The 18,919-nt window shown below is 43.5% G+C and overlaps 2 protein-coding genes across 4 annotated transcripts; one reads left to right on the forward strand and one right to left on the reverse strand.

Moving 5' to 3' along the window:
- The first annotated feature begins 3,081 nt into the window (after positions 1-3,081).
- On the forward strand, positions 3,082-12,408 carry LOC119842706 (5-hydroxytryptamine receptor 3A-like). Its single transcript, XM_038371124.2, has 8 exons — positions 3,082-3,363; positions 4,532-4,576; positions 4,667-4,776; positions 5,846-6,015; positions 7,545-7,705; positions 11,011-11,221; positions 11,506-11,673; positions 12,164-12,408. The coding sequence occupies exons 4-8, from the start codon at positions 5,952-5,954 to the stop codon at positions 12,406-12,408; spliced, it is 849 nt and encodes a 282-aa protein (XP_038227052.2). The 5' UTR covers positions 3,082-3,363; positions 4,532-4,576; positions 4,667-4,776; positions 5,846-5,951.
- On the reverse strand, positions 12,022-18,845 carry ATP5PD (ATP synthase peripheral stalk subunit d). 3 transcript variants are annotated; one of them, XM_038371128.2, is made up of 7 exons: positions 18,440-18,484; positions 17,681-17,811; positions 16,253-16,349; positions 14,892-14,963; positions 13,548-13,610; positions 13,244-13,397; positions 12,022-12,711 (listed from the first exon to the last, which is right to left on the reverse strand). In XM_038371128.2, the coding sequence occupies exons 1-6, from the start codon at positions 18,467-18,469 to the stop codon at positions 13,266-13,268; spliced, it is 525 nt and encodes a 174-aa protein (XP_038227056.1). In that variant the 5' UTR covers positions 18,470-18,484; the 3' UTR covers positions 12,022-12,711; positions 13,244-13,265. The 3 variants fall into 3 exon arrangements, with proteins under 3 accessions (XP_038227056.1, XP_038227057.1, XP_038227055.1); XM_038371129.2 differs by lacking the exons at positions 12,022-12,711; positions 18,440-18,484 and adding an exon at positions 18,691-18,845 and having other exon boundaries at positions 13,190-13,397; XM_038371127.2 differs by lacking the exon at positions 12,022-12,711 and having other exon boundaries at positions 13,190-13,397; positions 18,440-18,706.
- Between the last annotated feature and the right edge of the window lie 74 nt (positions 18,846-18,919).

Below are 18,919 nucleotides of genomic sequence, written 5' to 3' on the forward strand. Positions count from 1 at the left end.
CCAAGATGGGGAGCTAGTACCAGGTGACACAATCACCTGACCCTGTACGGTCAAAGCAGCAACCCCGGGGAACTTCCAAGTCTTATTGTTCTTCCTAATGGTCCATTGAGGCTGTTGTCTGGTGGGCGTTCCCCCAAATATACACACAGTTGTAATTGTTACATAGTCAATATTCAGATACAGAAATGATACATGTATACAAATTGGATAATCACATTCACCAATTCATAACCTTTCCAAAGATACCTTACATGACCCATCATGCATAAAACATATCTTAGTTATGCCATGTTCATATCACAACAATATTTCTACGAAGAATATGGGGTGTAACATCACAAGGAGATCAACAAGAACTGGAACAAAGTAACAACAATCTATAAACAGAGCAGTGAAGCCTGTCTAGGCAACAGGCAGAAGAGAAGCAAGGAGTGGATTACACCCAGCACTTGGAATGCCATAGAAACCAGATGAGCTCTGAAGAAAAAAGTTTTAGACACAAAATCCCAGACGCTAAAGGACAAATACCACGAGCAGAATAGCCAGGCACACTGGGAGGTCAAAGGCCTTGTGGGAGCAGATAAATGACATTATATTGATAATCTGGCAACACAAGCAGAGGATGCAGTTCTCATGGTGAACAAGGAACTGTCTACAGAATGATGCGGCTTATCAGTGGTAAATGACAGAGACCAACAAACACTCTCATCAGGGACAAACAAGGCCACCTACTGACAACAGAAAAAGAACAAGAAATGCGCTGGACAGAACATTTCAGAGAATTGCTGAACAGGGAGCCACCGAAAGAGAAAACAAACATCCGGGAGGCAGAAGATATCAACACAACACCCTAAGTAAGGAAGAGATCATTCAAGACATCAAATCCTTAAAAAATGGGAAAGCTCCTGGCAAGGATAACTTGAATGCAGAAGTGTTCAAGGTAAATCCTGAGGGCTTGGCTACACTTATATTTTATAGCGCTCTAATTTGCTGGCTTGGGGTGTGAAAAATCACCCCCCTGAGCACACCAAGTCAGAGTACTTGAAAGCGCTAGTGTAAACAGGCTCCAAGCGCTCGGAGCTAATCCCCTCATGGAGGTGGATTACCAGGAGCGCTGGGAGAGCTCTCTCCTAGTGCTTGTGTGCGACCACACTCGCACTTCCCGCAACAGCACTTTGAAGTTTCTGATGTAGCCATGCACTGAGTTAGCAGCATCTATCCTGGCTCCTCTATTTACATCAGAAAGGGGAAAAAGTGGCAGATGAGTAGACCAGTGGGGTTAAAGTGAAGATACCAAAGAAAGGAACTCTCAGTGATTGTAATAACTGGCTTGGTATCACACTCTTATCTGTGCCAAGCAAGATATTGTGTAAGATCATAGTCCAGTGTATATCAGAGGCAATTGATAGCATTCTCAGAAAAGAGCAAGCCGGATTTCGGAAAGGGCGTGGATGCACAGACCAGATCTTCACTCTGTGAAACATAATAGAACAATGCTTAGAATGGCAACGGCAACTCTATATAAACTTCATAGTCTTTGAGTAGGCTTTTGACAGTATTCACAGGACTAGCCTATGGTGCATTCTGCGGGCATATGGGAGCCCTCTCTGTAAACTCAACATAATCAGAAGCTTCTATTCCAACTTTACATGCAGTGTTGATCAGTTTTGAAGTCAAAACAGGAGTACGTCAAGGGTATATCATGTCTACTAGCCTCTCCAACATTGCCATTGACTGGGTAATGTGGCGTACAACAATAATATGCCAAGAGGTATTAAATGGACACCCTTCTCATCCCTTGAAGACCTGGACTTCGCAGATGATCTTGCTCTCCTAACACATACCCAACACCCTATACAAGAAAAAACAACTCGACTCAACATATTCAGCCAGCAAATTGGATTGAAAATCAACCGCAATAAGACAGATATCATGACCTTTAATGTTACCTCACTGTCACCAGTACAGATAGAGGATCATGTTCTTACCAGTGTAGAAACATTCACATACTTGGATAGCACCATCAGACAGGATGGTGGAACAAGCGAGGACATCCGAAACAAAATCAATAAAGTCAGGAACACCTTCAGGAGTTTAAATACATTCTGGAAATCATGAAAATACAACACCAAAACCAAACTCAAGATTTATCAGAGCTGTGTACTTTCAACACTACTTTATAGTGCAGAATGCTAGGGAATGAGAAAGCATGACATGTCCAAACTGTCTTCATTCCATACAACCCGCCTCAGAAAAATCCATCATATCTTTTGGCCCAGAACTATCTCAAACCAAGACCTATTCACACACTGCAGCCAAGAGGATCTGAGCACCATCGTTGCCAGGAGGCATTGGAAATGGATCGGTCATGTGCTTCGGATGGAAACTGATTGCATCACCAGAATAGCATTAAGATGGACACTGAAGGAAAGCAAAAACAAAGCCTCCCGAAAACAACATGGCAGAGAGCTGTGGCAGTTGGACTGAAAAACCTGAGGCACAACTGGGGAACCATTGAAAGACTTGCCAGAAACAGACAGGAGTGGAAGAGCTTGTTGCTGCCCTAAATGCCAGAGACATAATGGGAACATGATGTGATGATGATGGGGTTAAAGCAAATTATTTCTACCACAGCATTGGCCCCATAACATCAATTCATTAACAATAATTTGACGAGCTGATCCCAAGAGCCAGTTGAGTACATTGTGCCATTATCACTGAATTTTTCATAAAAAAACCAAGGCTTCAATTACATAAGCTTCCTCCCTACATTGATTAATATCAAATCACCAGCTGCATATCAGCTGATAGCCACTGGCAACTAGCTGTAGCATAAGCTTCACCATTTGCCTCATTAGGAAAAGGGGAACAATGTGGGAAGCATTCTTAGCTATTCTCACTTTGCCTTTGGCAACAGGTAAGTTAAATTATAATAGGACCACGGGAAAACCAGCCGGATTACTCGTGAGTAATTTATATTCTCATACATGAATGAGGAAGATTAAGGTAAGCACCATAGTCCTGCCAGTGTGAAAGGGGACAAAGATCTGAAAGTGGTTTTCTAGCAGCTACAGCCCAATGCCTTTCATTCTCTGATGTATTCCCATGCTATAGGCTGGCTGTGTGGTGTATGCTAAGATCCTGCCTAGTATTGCTCTGATAAAATGAATTTGGATGTAACCAGACTTTCATTTTATTTCCACAGGTGCTGCCCCAGAACAGCTCTGTAAATATGACAACGTTCTTCAGTACCTGAATATCTCCTCTGAAAAGGCACCCCCACTACATACAATACCCAAGGAAAATTGGAAAGAGCCATTGAAAGTGGAGATACAATTTATACTGATTTCCATCCTCTCAGTGGTAAGAAAACAAACCTCTTTATTATGGTATAGTAGGAAATATTGTGTAAATTGACAAGTTGAGGCAGCTGATGATCCTAAAGTGAGTGAATGACTTCTCTCATTCATACCACTGCAAATCAGGAGTAACCCCAGTTACTGTCACTGATCTGAAAGAGTAGAACCCGAACCTTAGGTCTTCTTCTGACCTTTTCCAGACTTCATGGCTGTGGTTTGAAAGTAGAATCCAGACCAATGTATGTTTGGAGGTGCCAGGTGTAAAATAGTTTGTCACATCCGCACAAATGAGAGGGTTGTTTAAAACTGTTTTAGTGATCATATGTTGAACAGGTGTCACATTAAAATGAACTCTAAAAGATCAAAGTCCAGGGCAAGATTCATTTCTATAGCAGCCTCTTATCCACTTTTTAATTGACCTGTTAAGCTACACTGTGTTGCCAAAGTAATGCAAAGTTGTCCAAGAATAATCAGAAACTTGGTCCTTGATTTGGATTTCATCAGAACATCTTTCTTTTTCTGTTTCCTGCACATGCACAAAAATGCGCCTCTTACAAGGGAAACACCGCCCTCTGCTTAGCCTGGGTGAAGGAAACCCACATTTTTATCCGATGTTATAGCAAAGTGGAGCTGGGGGGAGTGAGGAGAGTGAGCAAGGACTTGTGCAGTTCTTGTTTGGTTTTTCCCTCCTTATATACCAGGGTCCTGTTTGCTGGAAGCTGGGAATGAGCGACAGGGGATGGATCACTTGATGATTACCTGCTCTGTTCATTCCCTCTGGGGCACCTGGCACTGGCCACTGTTGGAAGACAGGATACTGGGCTAGATGGACCTTTGGTCTGACCCAGTAGGGCCATTCTTATGTTCTTATGATCAGAGTCTGTAGACTATTTTCCTGAGCCATGTTGTAATTTTTCTCCCATTCTACTGCTCTGGATCCTCTCCTAGCACAGATTTATATAGGCAGGTGTATTTGATCAGGCAACTATTTTTTCCAAACATTGAATCTTACCGTCCCATTCTACTCTCCAGTTTGTAAGACCAAGAACAGTAAGTTATTGGCCTGACCTGATTTTCTCATATCTCTGACACCCATCTGAACAGCCCCCAACCTCCGTACCTACCTTAGTTAATGAAATCATGATAATCACTTTCCCATTTTGTTTCTCTAGACTGAAAAGCTACAAACTGTCACTGTCTATTTCTTAGTGACCATAGTAAGAGCTTTTTTCTGTAAAATCAAAGCTATTTCCTGTGTGCTGTGAGTCCAGAAATTGTTTCCATTCCGTGATTTTTCTTTCCTCTAGAAGTGGAAAAATATCTTTGTGACTTGGAATCCTCAGGATTTCTGTAACATTTCCAACCTTGTTCTGCCAGTGGATACATTTTGGTCCCCATATATCATCATTTATGAACAGTAAGACTCTCCTTGGCCAATTTCAACTTGCTTCTGTAAGAGGGGTAATTATGAGGGACATGATGGGAGCCACTGAAATCAATGCGACTAACTCATTTGAAAAAAGAAAAGGCGGGTACTCCTTTTCTTTTTGCGAATACAGACTAACACGGCTGCTACTCTGATAACTCATCTGAGTGAGGATTATTCACATAAGGAAAGGTTTTGCGGGGTGAATTGTATGTGTGTGGGGATGTGTGACATAGCTAAGAATCAGTTAACTGATCTCATGCTACAGTAAGAAAACATTCATTAAATAAAACGAGGATTTTTAGTCCCTAAGTGAGGAGGCACTAGTAGAGAATGTGCAGTCTATGGGAAAACTATCTGACAGACAGGGAAGCCAATCAAAAGGAGACAGACTCCAACAGTATGTCTTAGAGGCTCCTGTCACTGTTTATTCTGGGGGTCCAGGAGATGCCCACTGTACTGTGATATTTGGTATTGTCCCTAAATGGTTAATTATTCATGATTATTTGTTAAGAAGCAGCTGTGTGCTCAGCACTGCACAAGATACAAATAAAGACATAGGGCCTGATTCTGCTCTTACTTACATGGTGGAAATCAGGAATAATTCAGCTGAAGTCAATAGTTAGGGGGTGGAAGCTGTGTGAGATCAGAATTAGGCCAACAGTCCCTGATCCAATGGGGCAAGAGGTTCATACATGCTTGAATGTATTTTCTGTTTCATCTAGCACGCTAATGGGGTGCACTACAAATCTTGATGTAGATTGGGGTTATCAGCCCTTCTCTGCGCCCCAGACTTTCTCTGTTTGTTTTCTCTCTTCCCGTCTCTCCTATCTCCTCCCATAGCCTTTTTGCTCTCTCCTATTTATTTTAAATCTCTCATCCCTTGTTACTCACTGTCACTCACCCTCTCTCTTCTGTTTCCTGTTGTGGGTGTAGTAAGGTTCACTGACCATTCAAAGTCAGACTAATAGCGAGTTTGCAAATAAAATATTGTCTTTGATCTGCAACAAGTGTTTTGTTATTTTACTCTTCATTGTTGTTGAATCATTGGTTTCTTCAGAGTGGATGAAGAGAAATCGCTCAGCAGGCCCTTTCTGTCCATCACTCACAACGGCATAGTTAGCACAACCCAACAGCACCAGGTCACCATAACTTGCAGCTTGGAGATGCACCAGTTTCCATTTGACACCCAGACGTGCAACATGAGCATATCCTCATTTATGTATTCAGGTATGTCCATTCTTATTCATTTTTCTACAACTAGACTGGATTGGCTGGTGCTGGCCCCTGGCCCCAACTAGTCAATGGACTAGATGGATCACAGATCTCAATAGTGTCCATTGTGTTAAAAAAAACTATGGCGCAAGGTGAAAACAGGGCCATAGCATGATCTCCCACTATGGAGTCTCCTATATGTATATGTCTGGAAGAATCCAGGACCTGCCTCTGCAAAGCCTTTATTCCCAGGAGTGGTCAGCTTAGTCAAATGACTAGTCCCACTGACTGCAGTAGGGATTACTTGTATAAGAGTTTGCAAGGTCTAGTCCTTAAAATGTGCATGAGGGTCTAGATTAAAAATAGAACTCCAATGGCTGAAGTTGAGAGGACTAATCACATGACTGAGAAAGGGCTGCAGGATGGGACCCAGACTTAGAGCTTTGAGTTCCTGACTAGAGATCTAGGGTCTGGACTGCTGCATTCTTTCTTATTTTATCCCCATGGTAGTCGCAGAAATGGAGAGGCAAGACTTATTTTTAGGCATGATCTTTTATTGTTTGCATAGCACAGGTTTCCATTTAGCTACAAATATTCTAATAACTCAGTTTCACTTGAAAAGTAATTGGTTTAGTTAAAGTAAGGTATCAAATGTTTCATGACATTCCTAGACTTTAAAGCCAGAAGGGATCATTAGATCATCTAATCTGACCTTCTGTGTATCACAAGCCATTAAATGTTACCCAGTTACCCCTGAATTGAGCCCAATAACTTGTGTTTGGCTAAAGCAGCTCTTCCAGAAAGTCAGCCAGTTGCAATTGGAAGAGGAAACTCTTTCCTAGGAATGCAAGTAGTAAACAAGCCCAGTTCACATCTGGGAGTAAAACATTCCAGGGAAGGGGGCTAGTCATGTCGGTATCGAGACCTCAATATTTTTCCCAAGAAAATGCTCCATTTGCACAATTTCCACCTTAAGGATCATCCTTCTGTAGCTAAAGGAATGTGCTTACAGTAGTGAGTCTGTGCAGAAGAGGGCCAGACAGTAGCTACTCCTAAGAATTTATGGAAGCAAAGGGAAGAGACAGCCACTGTCAACTGCTCCTCTAAATGCTTGATCTAAAGCTTACTGGAGTCAGTGAAGACTCTCACTGACTTCAATTGGATTTGGATCAAGGCCATAAGATGGGAGACAGAATTCAACCAAGTATCCAAGACCAATGGAGTTATGAAACTCCTACTGTCAGCAGACATTTGTTCCCATTTAAGCAGTGACCACTGAGCCGGACTCTGATCTCAGACCGATATAGGTCCATTGATTTCAATGAAGTTATTGCCAGTTTATCCTGGAGTAAGAATCAAGCTCCAAGTACATGACTAGCTCTGTTTTGGGCAAAAGATATAATTTTCCCACTGAGGGGGATCTTAACCTTCTCTTCCCTTCTTCTGAATTCACACATGGACTATGACAGCAGATTTGAACTCCCTGCGCTGAGAAAGGAACCACCTTTAAACCACTCTGTCTTCACTTTCTTTCCTCAAAACAGAAACAGACATTATACTCCTGTCCAGTCAGACAACAGAAGAGGCGAATAAACAAAGCCAACTTTATCACCTGACCAATGGAGAATGGAAGTTCATGAACATAAACATCATACAATACACAGAGTCATTGGAGGAGGAAGAGTTTGCTGTGATCACCTATGAGGTATTGCATCATCAGTGTATTTCACACACTATATATTTCATTCATTCATTGACTTATCAAAAACACACCCTTCAGAACATCAGGGCTCACCTACAAAAACAAAAAACACAACCCAAGCAAAATCTAGTCATCTTTAAAGGACTAACCCCCACAATTACAAATACATATTTCCCCCACCAGGCAAAGAGCTTTATAAATTATAGGTATTTTAACAAAAGGTCCAGCAAGATATAGATTATTCACTTATGTCCAAGGTTAGTATTGCTACCTGAGCAACTTTGTGAGAGTTTAAAATCTCAAAACACAATGATCTGATAAAAATGAAAGTTACATATTGTACCTCTAAATGGAGGTCTCAGAATGTGGCAGCTCTGCAGCGTCAGAATATTGTGCCAGGCCTGCCTGAACCCTACAATGTAGATCTGTTGAGCTAAGTCAAGAAAGAGCACGATCTACTGCTCATGCCAAATGCTGCGTTCTACAAGGAGTTCATGGGGGAAATACACAACTCCCATGTCTAAATGGGAGAACTACAGCAGTCTCACAAATCCAGAAGCACATGTGCCCAAGACAATGGTACCAGTTCCACTGCCACATTCCTAGCATCTCTCACCTAACAGTGCAGGAGACAAGGTCAAAAAGAGGGTGGAACCAAAGCCAGATCATGCTTTACAGTACAGTTCTCATAGGAGCATATGGGGTCAGACACTAATGCTGGCAAGTCGCTGGATTCCTTCATAACTGGTAACAAAAACATATTTTCATGATATAGAACACCACAGTGCTGGGGCCAGATCCTCAGTAGGTACAAACTGCTATAGCTCCACTGACATCAATGCAGCTATCCTGATTTATACCAGCTGAGGATTTGGTCTAAGGCAGTTTCCTCTTCCTTTGAGATCTACTATAGGCCACTCTGAGACAGCTCACTGCACTAGATGGACCTTTTTGTCCATTCCAATTTTAGTGTGTGTGTTTAGGGGAGTAGAAGAAAAAAAAACCAGACAGGTGAGGGCATAGGTATTCAATGGGCACATGCGTATGAATATTCATACAGAGAATACCAGCAGGAAAATAGCAAGAGTGGGTAGAAGAACATAGAGCTCGATCCAAAATGAGGGTAAAGGGGCGTAGGTGAAGTGGCTGGAAGTAGGTGGTAGAAAGAGTTGGGCAGGTAAGGAAGAGCTAACAGGACAGGTGGAAGACGGGTCAGACTATGAGAGGAGGGGAAATTGGGGTTAGCAAGGAGGAAATGAAGGTAAGCAAGCAAGGAAAGAAAGCCGGGGACAGGATAAAGTGTTTAAGGCTGGCATTTGAAACTTGGGCTGCACTAGAGGGTGGGAAGCCCACTAGGGCCTGTTCCCTCCTTTGAGTTGATAGTGGTATCCTGGATTCCAACCACAGTTGGAGAGTTAAGCTGTCATGGGATAAGAGGGAAGGTCCCGTTGTGGATTGGTAATTAGTTAAAAGATAGGACACAAAGGTTAGGAATAAAGGGTCAGTTTTCAAAATGGAGAGAGGTAAACTGAGGTGTCCCCCAGGAATCTGTACTGGGAACAGTCCCATTCAACATATTCATATATGATCTGGAAAAAGGGGTAAACAGTGAGGTGGCAAAATTTTCAGATGATACTAACTACTCAAGATAGTTAAGTTCCAAGCAGAGTGCAAAGAACTAGAAAAGGATCTCACAAAACTGGGCAACAAAATGGCAGATGAAATTCAATGTTGACAAATGCAAAGTAATGCACATTGGAAAACAATCCCAATTATACATATAAAATGATGGGGTCTAAATTAGCTGTTACCACTCAAGAAAGATCCTGGAGTCATTGTGGATAGTTCTCTGAAAACATCCATTCAATGGGCATCAGCAGTTCAAAAAGCGAACAGAATGTTGGGAATCATTAAGTAAGGGATAGATAAGACAGAAAATATTTATATAAATCCATCCAAATATCTTTATAAATGCCTCTATATAAATCCATGGTTCGCTCACATCTTAAATCAGGGGTGGGCAAACTTTTGGGCCTGAGGGCCTCATTGGGATTCCAAAACGGTATAGAGGGCTGGGTAGGGAAGGCTGTGCCTCCCCAAACCCTAACCCTATCCCACTTCTCACCCCCTGACTGCCCCCCTCAGAACCCCTGACCCATCCAACCCCCCCCCACTCCTTGTCCCCTGACCACCCCCTCCTGGGACCCCCCCATCCAACCCCCCCCCGCTCTGTCCCCTGACTTCCCCGACCTCTATCTACACCCCCACCCCCTGACAGGACCTTCTCTAAAGCCCCTTTCAGAATGCAGCTCTGCAAACATGGGCAGAGGACTCAGGAGGAGCAGGAGCAGCCACACAGCCGGAGAGAAGCGGCAGTTTCCCCTTCAAAGTGCCGCTTCTCTCTGGCTGGCTGCACAGCCACCCAGTACTCCGCCCTCACCACCCGCCTGCTCCCCTGGGGCTGCAGGTGAGTCTCCCTTCCTGCTCTCCCCTGCAGTGCAGCCCCCTCCCGTGCTGGCAGCATGGCGAGCTGAGACTGTGGGGGAGAGGGGCCAGGAACTAGCCTCCCTGGCTGGGAGCTCAAGGGCCGGGCAGGACTGTCCCACTTGCCGTAGTTTGCTCACCTCCGTCTTAAATACTGCATGAAGATGTGGTCGCTCCATCTCAAAAAAGATATATTGGAATTGGAGAAGGTTCAGAAACAAGATGATTAAGGGCATGGAATGGCTTCCATATGGGGAGATTATAAGGCTGTGTCTTTTCAACTTGGAAAAAAGACAACTAAGGGAGGGAATATGATAAAGGTCTATAAAACCATGACTGGTGTGGAGAAAGTACATTAGGAAGTGTTCTTTACTCCTTCTCATAACAAGGACTAGGGGTCACCCAATGAAACAGCAGGTTTAAAACAAGCAAGAGGTAGTATTTTTTCCAAACAGCGCACAGTCAACCTGTGAAAAACTCCTTGCCAGAGGATGTTGTGAAGGCCAAGACTATAATACAGTTAAAAAAACTAGATAAGTTGATGGAGGATAGGTCCAACAATGGTGTCCCTAGCCTCTGTTTGCCAGAAGCTGGGAATGGGCAACAGGGGATGGATCACTTGATGATGACCTGTTCTGTTCATTTGCTCTTGGGCACCTGGCATTGACCACTGTCAGAAGACAGGACAGGGGGCTAGATGGTCCTTTGGTCTGGCCCACTACGGCCATTCTTATCTTCACCGTTAGAGGCATCTGTCTTATCCCATCAAGACCAGCACTAATCCAGGCCATTCTGTTATTTCATGTTTGCCTTGTTCCCTCCAGATCTCCATGAAAAGGCGACCCATTTTATACGTTTTGAACCTTATCTTCCCAACATGTGCTCTCTACTTATTGGATATGGCTATTTTGTTCAGTGCCAGCTCTTCTGGGGACAAGATCAGCTTCCAGCTGTCACTCATCATTAGAGAGTCTGTGTTAGCTCTGATTCTTAAGGACATTCTTCCCACTTCTTCCGATGACCCACCCATAATAGGTACTTGTCTTTATTCAGTAAAAGTCACTATATATTGGACATGCACTGGATGTAAGGAAGAGAACAGAATACAAACATGCCACCTATTCAGAGATAGTAAGAAGAGGAACACGTAGCCACTACAGTAGAGCTGTAATACTATAAGTCCCTCTTCAGAGCAGTTTCTGGACTTAGGGCACTATAGTTCTTCTGTGAAGCAGAAGAACACAGTAGATAGAATTATGGATCTAGAGGAAGTAAGGTAAAGAGTTGATCAAGCACATTGTCTTTGTCTTGTTTTGCAGTGATGTTTTGCATAGGTATCTTTGTCCTAATGATTATGGGTGTATTGGAGACCTGCCTATTAATGCAGCTGAAGAAGAAACCCCTCCACCCTTTCCTCAAGGCTATGAAACTGCTGAGATACTGCGAGCAAGCTAGAACATCATCCAGAAACCTCCTAAGCAAGCAGGGTTGGTGTTTCGTTACCTCCATTTGAATACTCCGTATCCAGTGTCAGGGTTCTGTCAGTAGGGAGCCTCTTATCTCTGGAAATCAATCATGCTAACAGGCTTAGAACCCAAGTCCATTGTGTTTCCAGCCACATTTGATCATAAATTCACAAACAGTTAAGACACCTACCACTCAATGTCATCAAGGTGCATATATTATACTAATGAAATATATTATATTTACACACACACACACACACACACACACAAAAAAGAGCTGCACCTTTATTATTTATAAACCCAGCCCACTCAGAGTCCAACAACTCTGGCCAACCCCACAAGCCCATTCAATGAGAACAGTCTCTGAAGTTTTCTGATAGAAAAATGTATGAAGTTTTTATTAAAACTATTGAGCAAATAAGGTCAAGTTTAGCATCATGCAGGCCTCTGCTGTTGTCCACAATTTCTCCTAATGGATATTTATATTTGGCTGCTGTTCTTCCCATTGTAGGAGATTCGTTGACTGAGATGGCCATAGGACAAGAGAAGAGGAGGGATTCAAACCCACTTGGAAAGGGAAATACAGAACTACCCATGCTTACGGGAAGAATCAATGAGGAAGGGCAGCAAATTGAGACCCAGGCAGAGCTACAGGAGTACGAGTCAGCTCTGCTAGCTCTGGAGAAGGTGCTTTTCTGCAGTCATTTGCTTTTATCACTACTGTTTATCATCATTATTGTACAATGGAGCGGTTAAATGTGGGCTGATTGCTTTTTCTAATACTTGCTTGCCTCAACCTCCTCCCTAAGAAGGTTTTCCTGCTTGAATTAAGCTGTATACTGCATGTCTGAATAACAGTGCAAGCTCTGCAGGGCAGGAGCCTTGTTCTTGCATGTGCTTTATAAAGCAATGTGTACACCTAGGGCATCCCATCAGCAAATAAGTTACCTGAATAAAATATACTCATGGAACTAATGTTCCAGTTGACAGGGAATTACTGAAGGAGGTATAAGTCATCTTAGCTGTACCGCTCAGAAGTGCTGAAGTACACATGGAGATCTGGGGGGAACAAAGCAAACATGAAATAACACAATGGACTAGATTAGTGCTAGTCTTGATGGGATGAGACAGGTTCCTCCAGGCTACCACTAACCAGGTCCAATGAGGGCATCATGGACAGGTTACAGAGAGATGCTTGTGCTTGTAATACAGAAAAATGATGAAATTTAAACTGGGCTGGTCACTTGGTTTGCTGAACTGTTATCTCAGGCACCCAAACAACCTTGAGTTTAACCTAAAAGGCAAGAACAGGGAGCGTATTCTACAAATACTAAACCTTGGCATCCTCTTTGGAAGACTCAATCCTGTCCTCCTTCAGGAACTATCCCCACTCTGTAAAGAGTGCAGAGCCTCCAAAACCAATTGCCTGCTTATTTCACAGCATCCATCATCCACTTAAAAAAAAACCAAACCCCCCCTCCCCCCAAACTCCTAGTGGATTTAATGTTTAGTTTTGAGATCAAGACGAAGACTTTTCTGAAGCCCTGTACAATTACTTTATTTAAAAGATTCTAGAGAATTTGACAGTCACCAGAAACTGCTTTCGGACAGATTTACAGGTCTTCAATAGGTTTGTGTGGCCAGTATGGATACTTCTCCTTGTCCAGTTTGGTTTCAGGGAAGACCTCATTCAAGTCCTCAAATGTCATCTGATCAAATGGAATCATGGTTCTGAACTTCTCAAGCTTGAAGTGGGAGGAGAGACAAGAAAATGTTAAAGTCAGATGTAAGCAAGCATTCAGATTAAACTAGATGTACAAATAGAAATTAAAACAAGGTTTCATACCAAGCTGCCTTAAACATGAAATTCACAGGGTAGAACCCATCAAACCTACCTGTTTCTCATACTGGACAATACGGGATTTAGAGGCCTGCACATATTCAGCAGCACTCTTAGCCTGCAAGAGAACAAAGGATTCGGTGAGCGCATTAATCCTAGATTGTTTCCTGCAGTGAAGCTGTGACTCTCATCCCATTTCACTTTAGCCAGGGAAAGGGAGTCACCATTCTCGTCTTACCTCTTCCTTAAAGAGGCACTGACCTTAAAATAGCATCTGCTTTAAATAAAACAGGTAAAAGTAATTTCAAGCCCTATATCTGCCCCTGATTCTCCTTGTCATTTTTGTGGGTTTACAATAACTGTTTGTTTTCTAATACAAGTTCTCTGTCCCCTGTTGCTATGTGAGATACAAGAGGGAAATTGACTAAGTGCATAGTCAGTTTAATCATTTCGCCAAAGAGCTTTCAAAAGCACAAAAGAAACAGATTGTTTTTTACTACAACAGAAAGAAGTTAGTTATCTTAGGTGTTCCTTGTAACAATTACTAAGTAATTTTCTAGACAAGTGATTTTGCCCCCCAAAGCCTGCAAAGATGGAGAGAGGTTTGAAGTTACCCTTCCTTGTTGCACTGATCAGTTAGGACGTAGATTCCACTCCTCCCTTTTTAAACGGATTGCAGTGAGAATCTGAAGTCAGATAAACTCCCAAAGCCATAGGCTTCAGCCTCTGCTGCTAAGTGTTACAAAAACTTAATATAAGCCACTTTGTTCAAACTTGTTTTGAACAGCGGGTTTACAAGACTCTAGTGATCTAGAAGTTTTTAAGCAGACACATTCTGTAACAGAGGAAGCCACAAGGAGCTCTTGAGGCTGACAAATTCTCTGGCTAAAGACATCAATGACCTGAGTACAAACCCTGAAGTTTGTTACACCCATCCTCCTCTTTCAGACAGAGAAGGAACCCCAGAATAGAAGTTACACTATGCAATACTCCATCTTGACCCCTGCAGTCTCCAAGAAATCCAACTGCACATTAAAAAGGAGTCAGGCCTATTTTATGCAACTTAGGTGCATCCTTTGGGCTGCTGACAAGATGCCAATATGCTCCTCAGTTGATCAGAGTTTGGCTACCTTTGTCTTACACTAATTTCAAGTTTATTACACCAGAAGAGCAAGCTGAACTGCAATCCAGTTCCAGACTCTAAATCCCCAAGTGTGGTTATGTATAGGTAGAGAGAACCTATTCATGCTCAAAAGATGCCTATATGCACAAACCTAGACTTGCAGCTCCTGTACCTCAGCACAACTATCCACCAGCAGACTCCAAGTCAGAATTATTCTATACCACTACACAGATCAAAGAGAAACCATGTGGCAGGGAAGAGTTTTTAAATACTTACAGCTTCCTTTTCCTGGGCATTTATCTTGTCTGTTTGTGTGTCCACAGGCTCAGGAACCTTTAGTGCATTGTACTGTAAATTCAAAAAATAAATTCTAAATGCATTGCCTCTCACTTCTATTAAAAGCTCTGCATGCTCCCAGAGTTAATTTTTCCCCAGTAGCCAGACTAGTGCTCTTTTGGTCTCCCCAAAAACACTCTCAGACCCTTCCAAGTGAACTGGCTTCCTGTAGTAGATCAACTCAACTTGATGCCAGCTTCACAAATAGTGTTGGTTGGCTCTCATATGTACAGAACATACTCAGCACTGCACTGTCACTAGGATGCTCGTAGTCTTGTAGAGAGCCAAAACATGTTAATGCTTCCATACAGCACTAACAATCTAATGCCAAAAGGTTACTATCTTATCCTACAAACCAAGTCAAGTTATACAGATAAAAAAGAAGCTCCTGAATTCCTCTAAAGGTCAGTGGGTCCTTGTGGACTGAGCACAGGACCAGGAGTGAAGAACTGCTACATTCTAATTCCAGCTCGGACACCAACCCCTATGTAATTATTGATTATTTGCCCAATGCCCATTTATTAAAAAAAAAAAAAAAAAAAAAGTTCACATCCACTTCAAGGGATTATTGTTATTACCACACCACTTCGTGGTATTAACAGTGCTTTTTACTTCCTGCTCTTCAGTGGCAAAGGTTGAAAGGATGTTTGAACAGTCTCTCCCCAGAGAGCACAGAGTTATTTCTCAAGCCATCACACATGATTCAATAGTATTTGCAAAATTTTACTCCAGTAAGCTTCTGGACCAGGTCCTTGGCTACAGCCAAGGAGAACACAGCACAGCTCAGAATGTAATGGAGATGTACAAAGGTGGCCCTTTTCACTCCTAATACTGGACCAGCTGCATGCAGGCAAGTATCAGAGCATACATCACACTACTCTAAATTATGCAGACTACTAAAAGTCTCAAGAGGCTAATACAGCAGTTGGGAATCAGCAGATAATAGGGAAAGCTCTGACCATATACTCTTTCCTCAGGCCACTTCTACACCTACAGCCAGGAAAACCTATGCAGGCTGTAAGAGAAAAAGCATTAGCTTTATGCCACTGGAGGATCCCCCGTTGTAAAATGACCCTTCCTATTTTTAGTTATGCTAGCTTTTGGGCTGCTTTGTGCTAGCAGTGTGATGCAAAGCAGCCGCATACCACAGCACAGGATCTGGGCCAATACCACCTAATAACCTCATCTAGCAGCCTGCTAGAGGAAAAGTCCACAGTTCTGTGTCTTGTACACCAGATATGAGCAGCCTCCACTTGGATTTCAAAACAGCAGCATCATCTAATTGAGGACGAGAATCTCACCTTCTTTTCAAACTCATCCACCATGCCAGCCTTAGCAACTGCAGTCTTGTAATAAACCCAGTCAATAGTGGGGGGCTTCTCTGGCAAGGAGGTCAACCTGTACAGGTGGAGCAGAACAGCTGATAGAGAGTTCCACACCGAGCAACTCTACAGTATCCATTGACCCGCCCATCATCAGGCCCCAGGATAGCAACTATGCTAAATTTTAGTTGCCAGTATTTTCAGACTTATCCTTAACATGGAAAAGCAATAAAGCAGCCACACAAAATTGTACATGCCTACATTTGCTTCCCCTGCTTTGGTGGACTGGCAAGTACAATGCTCTCAGTTTTTTCATCATGAACAAGCAAGCAAGGAGAGTTTGTGAGTGGGATGGTTTTCTTTATAGTTTTGCAAGGCTGACAAAGGGTTTTTTAAAAAAAAAGATAATAAGCAATGGTATCTTAGCTGTATCTACACTAGAGAGGGGCAGCAGGTTTGTAGAAATGTTGGTGGTGCCCAGAACGCCCAGAGCCTGCCCCCCCCAAACTCTGCCACCCATCTGCCTAAGGCTCTGGGAGGGAGTTTGGGGGCAGGAGAGGGTGTGTGGGAATGGGGTGGGGGTGCAAGTTCTAGGATGGAGTTTGGGTGCTGAGTGCAGGCTCCGGGCTGGAATAGGGGGTGGGTGTGCTGGAGGGGGTGAGGACTGCAGGCTCTGAGATGGAGTTTGGGGACAGGAAGGGGTACAGAAGGAGGGGGCCCATAGAACTTGCCACCTATGACTACAGAACCTGTGCTGGCACAACTCTTCTGGCATAGCCCAGTGTAAACACAATGTACACAAACAAAAGAAGGTTTTTTTGCCAGCGCAGGAACACCACCTCCCACAGCGATGCTAGCAATGCTGACAAAAGGCCTCTTCAGTCAACATAGCTGTATCTACATTGAGGGTTTTGTCAGCCTAGCTATGTCGGGGGTGGGGGTGTATTTTTCACATGCCTGAATGACACAGCAATGCAGGTATAAATTTTAAGTGTAGGACAAGTCTTGTTTGCCATGGCAAACAACATGTGCATCAAGCAATAGTGAATACTACTGGACATTAGATTTGCTATTGTTTATTACTGCCAAATCTTGCTAATCGAACACTTTTAAAAAGACTATTTAGATTAGACCAAATGTAACCTCTCTCAGAACTCCCACTAACATTATAGCTACTGTAGCACTACAGAGAAGATCAAGAGAGAGCAGAATTTGGCTGTTTAAAAAAAAAAAAAAAAAAAAAGCAGGAGGAATTAAGGAATCGTGAGGAATTAAGACTCATTTTAACATCCTTATTGCAGGCACACAGTTATGAGAATGCCACTCTACACACCAACTGCCAGTGCTGAATTGCTAATGCCACTGTCTTCTCATCAGAGCAACTTTTTCACACTGAAATATACTCACTTGGCTGAAAGTGTATCACTGCGTGTTTTCAGGGCATTAAACATAGCTCTCTGATTGGGAGGCACTCTCTCTACAAATGCCATCCAGTCAATCGCTTTCAGAGTAGCCCTGCGACCTGCCATTTTTATGTTCTAGAAAAATAAGACAGCAGAGAAACTTAAATTTTAAGAGGAACATAGAAGAACAGGCAAGTTTATTTTCATCAATGTAAAAGTCTGGGAATTTCATCAACTGAAACTTCACTTCAGCTATCTCTTTGCTGCAATTGCACTCATTCTATTAACGCCCACCAAGAGTAATGCTAATAATTACACTTCACATTTCTTATGTTGCTGTGGGAAGCACTTTACAAGCAATAACTGAGCACCACAGTACTTCGCTGAGCTAGATAAGATATATAGAGTTCATTTCAACAGGACTTAAATGCATTCATCCCTGGAGTGGAACATGGCAGCCCATAGCAACGTTATCTAACTGTTTAAGACAAAGTAAAGGCTACTCTACCCAGTTACTGGAATTATAACCACCAATGCGTAGTTACTCAGCCACAGAGTCAGGCTCCAGACATCACCCTGCTCTTGCTATGGGGACTTGGATTGTTCCTGATCCCTACATTGATTTAACAGAATTATCACACCGATCAAGGGCTAGAAGGGGCCACGACAGACCACCAAGTCCAGCCCCACAAAGTCACCTCTAACGCCAAGCTAGGACATCATCGGAGGTTTGACTCAAGGGAGAAACTGCTCCTAGACTCACCTCTCCCCCCCCCGGGCACGAGTCCCCCATAACCCGGCATAGCAGGGGGGGAGGTGACGGGATCCGAGCGCCCGCTGCGAGGAGGAGGGGGGGGGGGTCGCCCCCACCGCTAGCGGACCATAGGGAGCCCCGCCCGCCTCACCACTCCCCTCCCAAGGGGAGGCCAGCCGGAGACACCGCCTTGCTGTGCGGAGCCCGCCCGCCGGCGCCGAGGTCTCCGTCCCAACCCGAACCACCCGGGCTGGTCTCACCTTCAGCGACTGCCACCACCCTCCTGCTCAGCGACCTCCGGAAACCCAGTCCGACGCCAGCCAATCATAGCCCAGTGGCCCCGGAAGGACTCACCCACACTCTCCTCCCACCCCTCCTTAGACAACCCGGAAGTGATTTTCAACGGCCCTTTCAACCCCAGTGCCGTTTAAAAAATTCTTCCCCTCCCATTTACTCTTCATTTCAACCGCCAGCCTCCAAAATTCCGAG

The sequence above is a fragment of the Dermochelys coriacea genome, chromosome 14 (genome assembly GCF_009764565.3).
Source record: "Dermochelys coriacea isolate rDerCor1 chromosome 14, rDerCor1.pri.v4, whole genome shotgun sequence".
In the NCBI taxonomy this organism is placed as follows: Eukaryota; Metazoa; Chordata; order Testudines; family Dermochelyidae; genus Dermochelys; species Dermochelys coriacea.

Excerpts from the sequence above, each read along its gene's own strand:
- LOC119842706 (XM_038371124.2), top strand. The coding sequence starts at position 5,952 with ATGCACCAGTTTCCATTTGACACCCAGACGTGCAACATGAGCATATCC. Across the intron at positions 11,222-11,505 it reads CGATGACCCACCCATAATAG|TGATGTTTTGCATAGGTATC; the intron begins GTACTTGTCTTT and ends CTTGTTTTGCAG. Across the intron at positions 11,674-12,163 it reads AAACCTCCTAAGCAAGCAGG|GAGATTCGTTGACTGAGATG; the intron begins GTTGGTGTTTCG and ends TTCCCATTGTAG.
- ATP5PD (XM_038371128.2), bottom strand. The coding sequence starts at position 18,469 with ATGGGGGACTCGTGCCCGGGGGGGGGAGAG. Across the intron at positions 17,812-18,439 it reads CGTGCCCGGGGGGGGGAGAG|AACATAAAAATGGCAGGTCG; the intron begins GTGAGTCTAGGA and ends TTATTTTTCTAG. Across the intron at positions 13,611-14,891 it reads ATGCCCAGGAAAAGGAAGCT|GCTAAGAGTGCTGCTGAATA; the intron begins GTAAGTATTTAA and ends GTTCTCTTGCAG.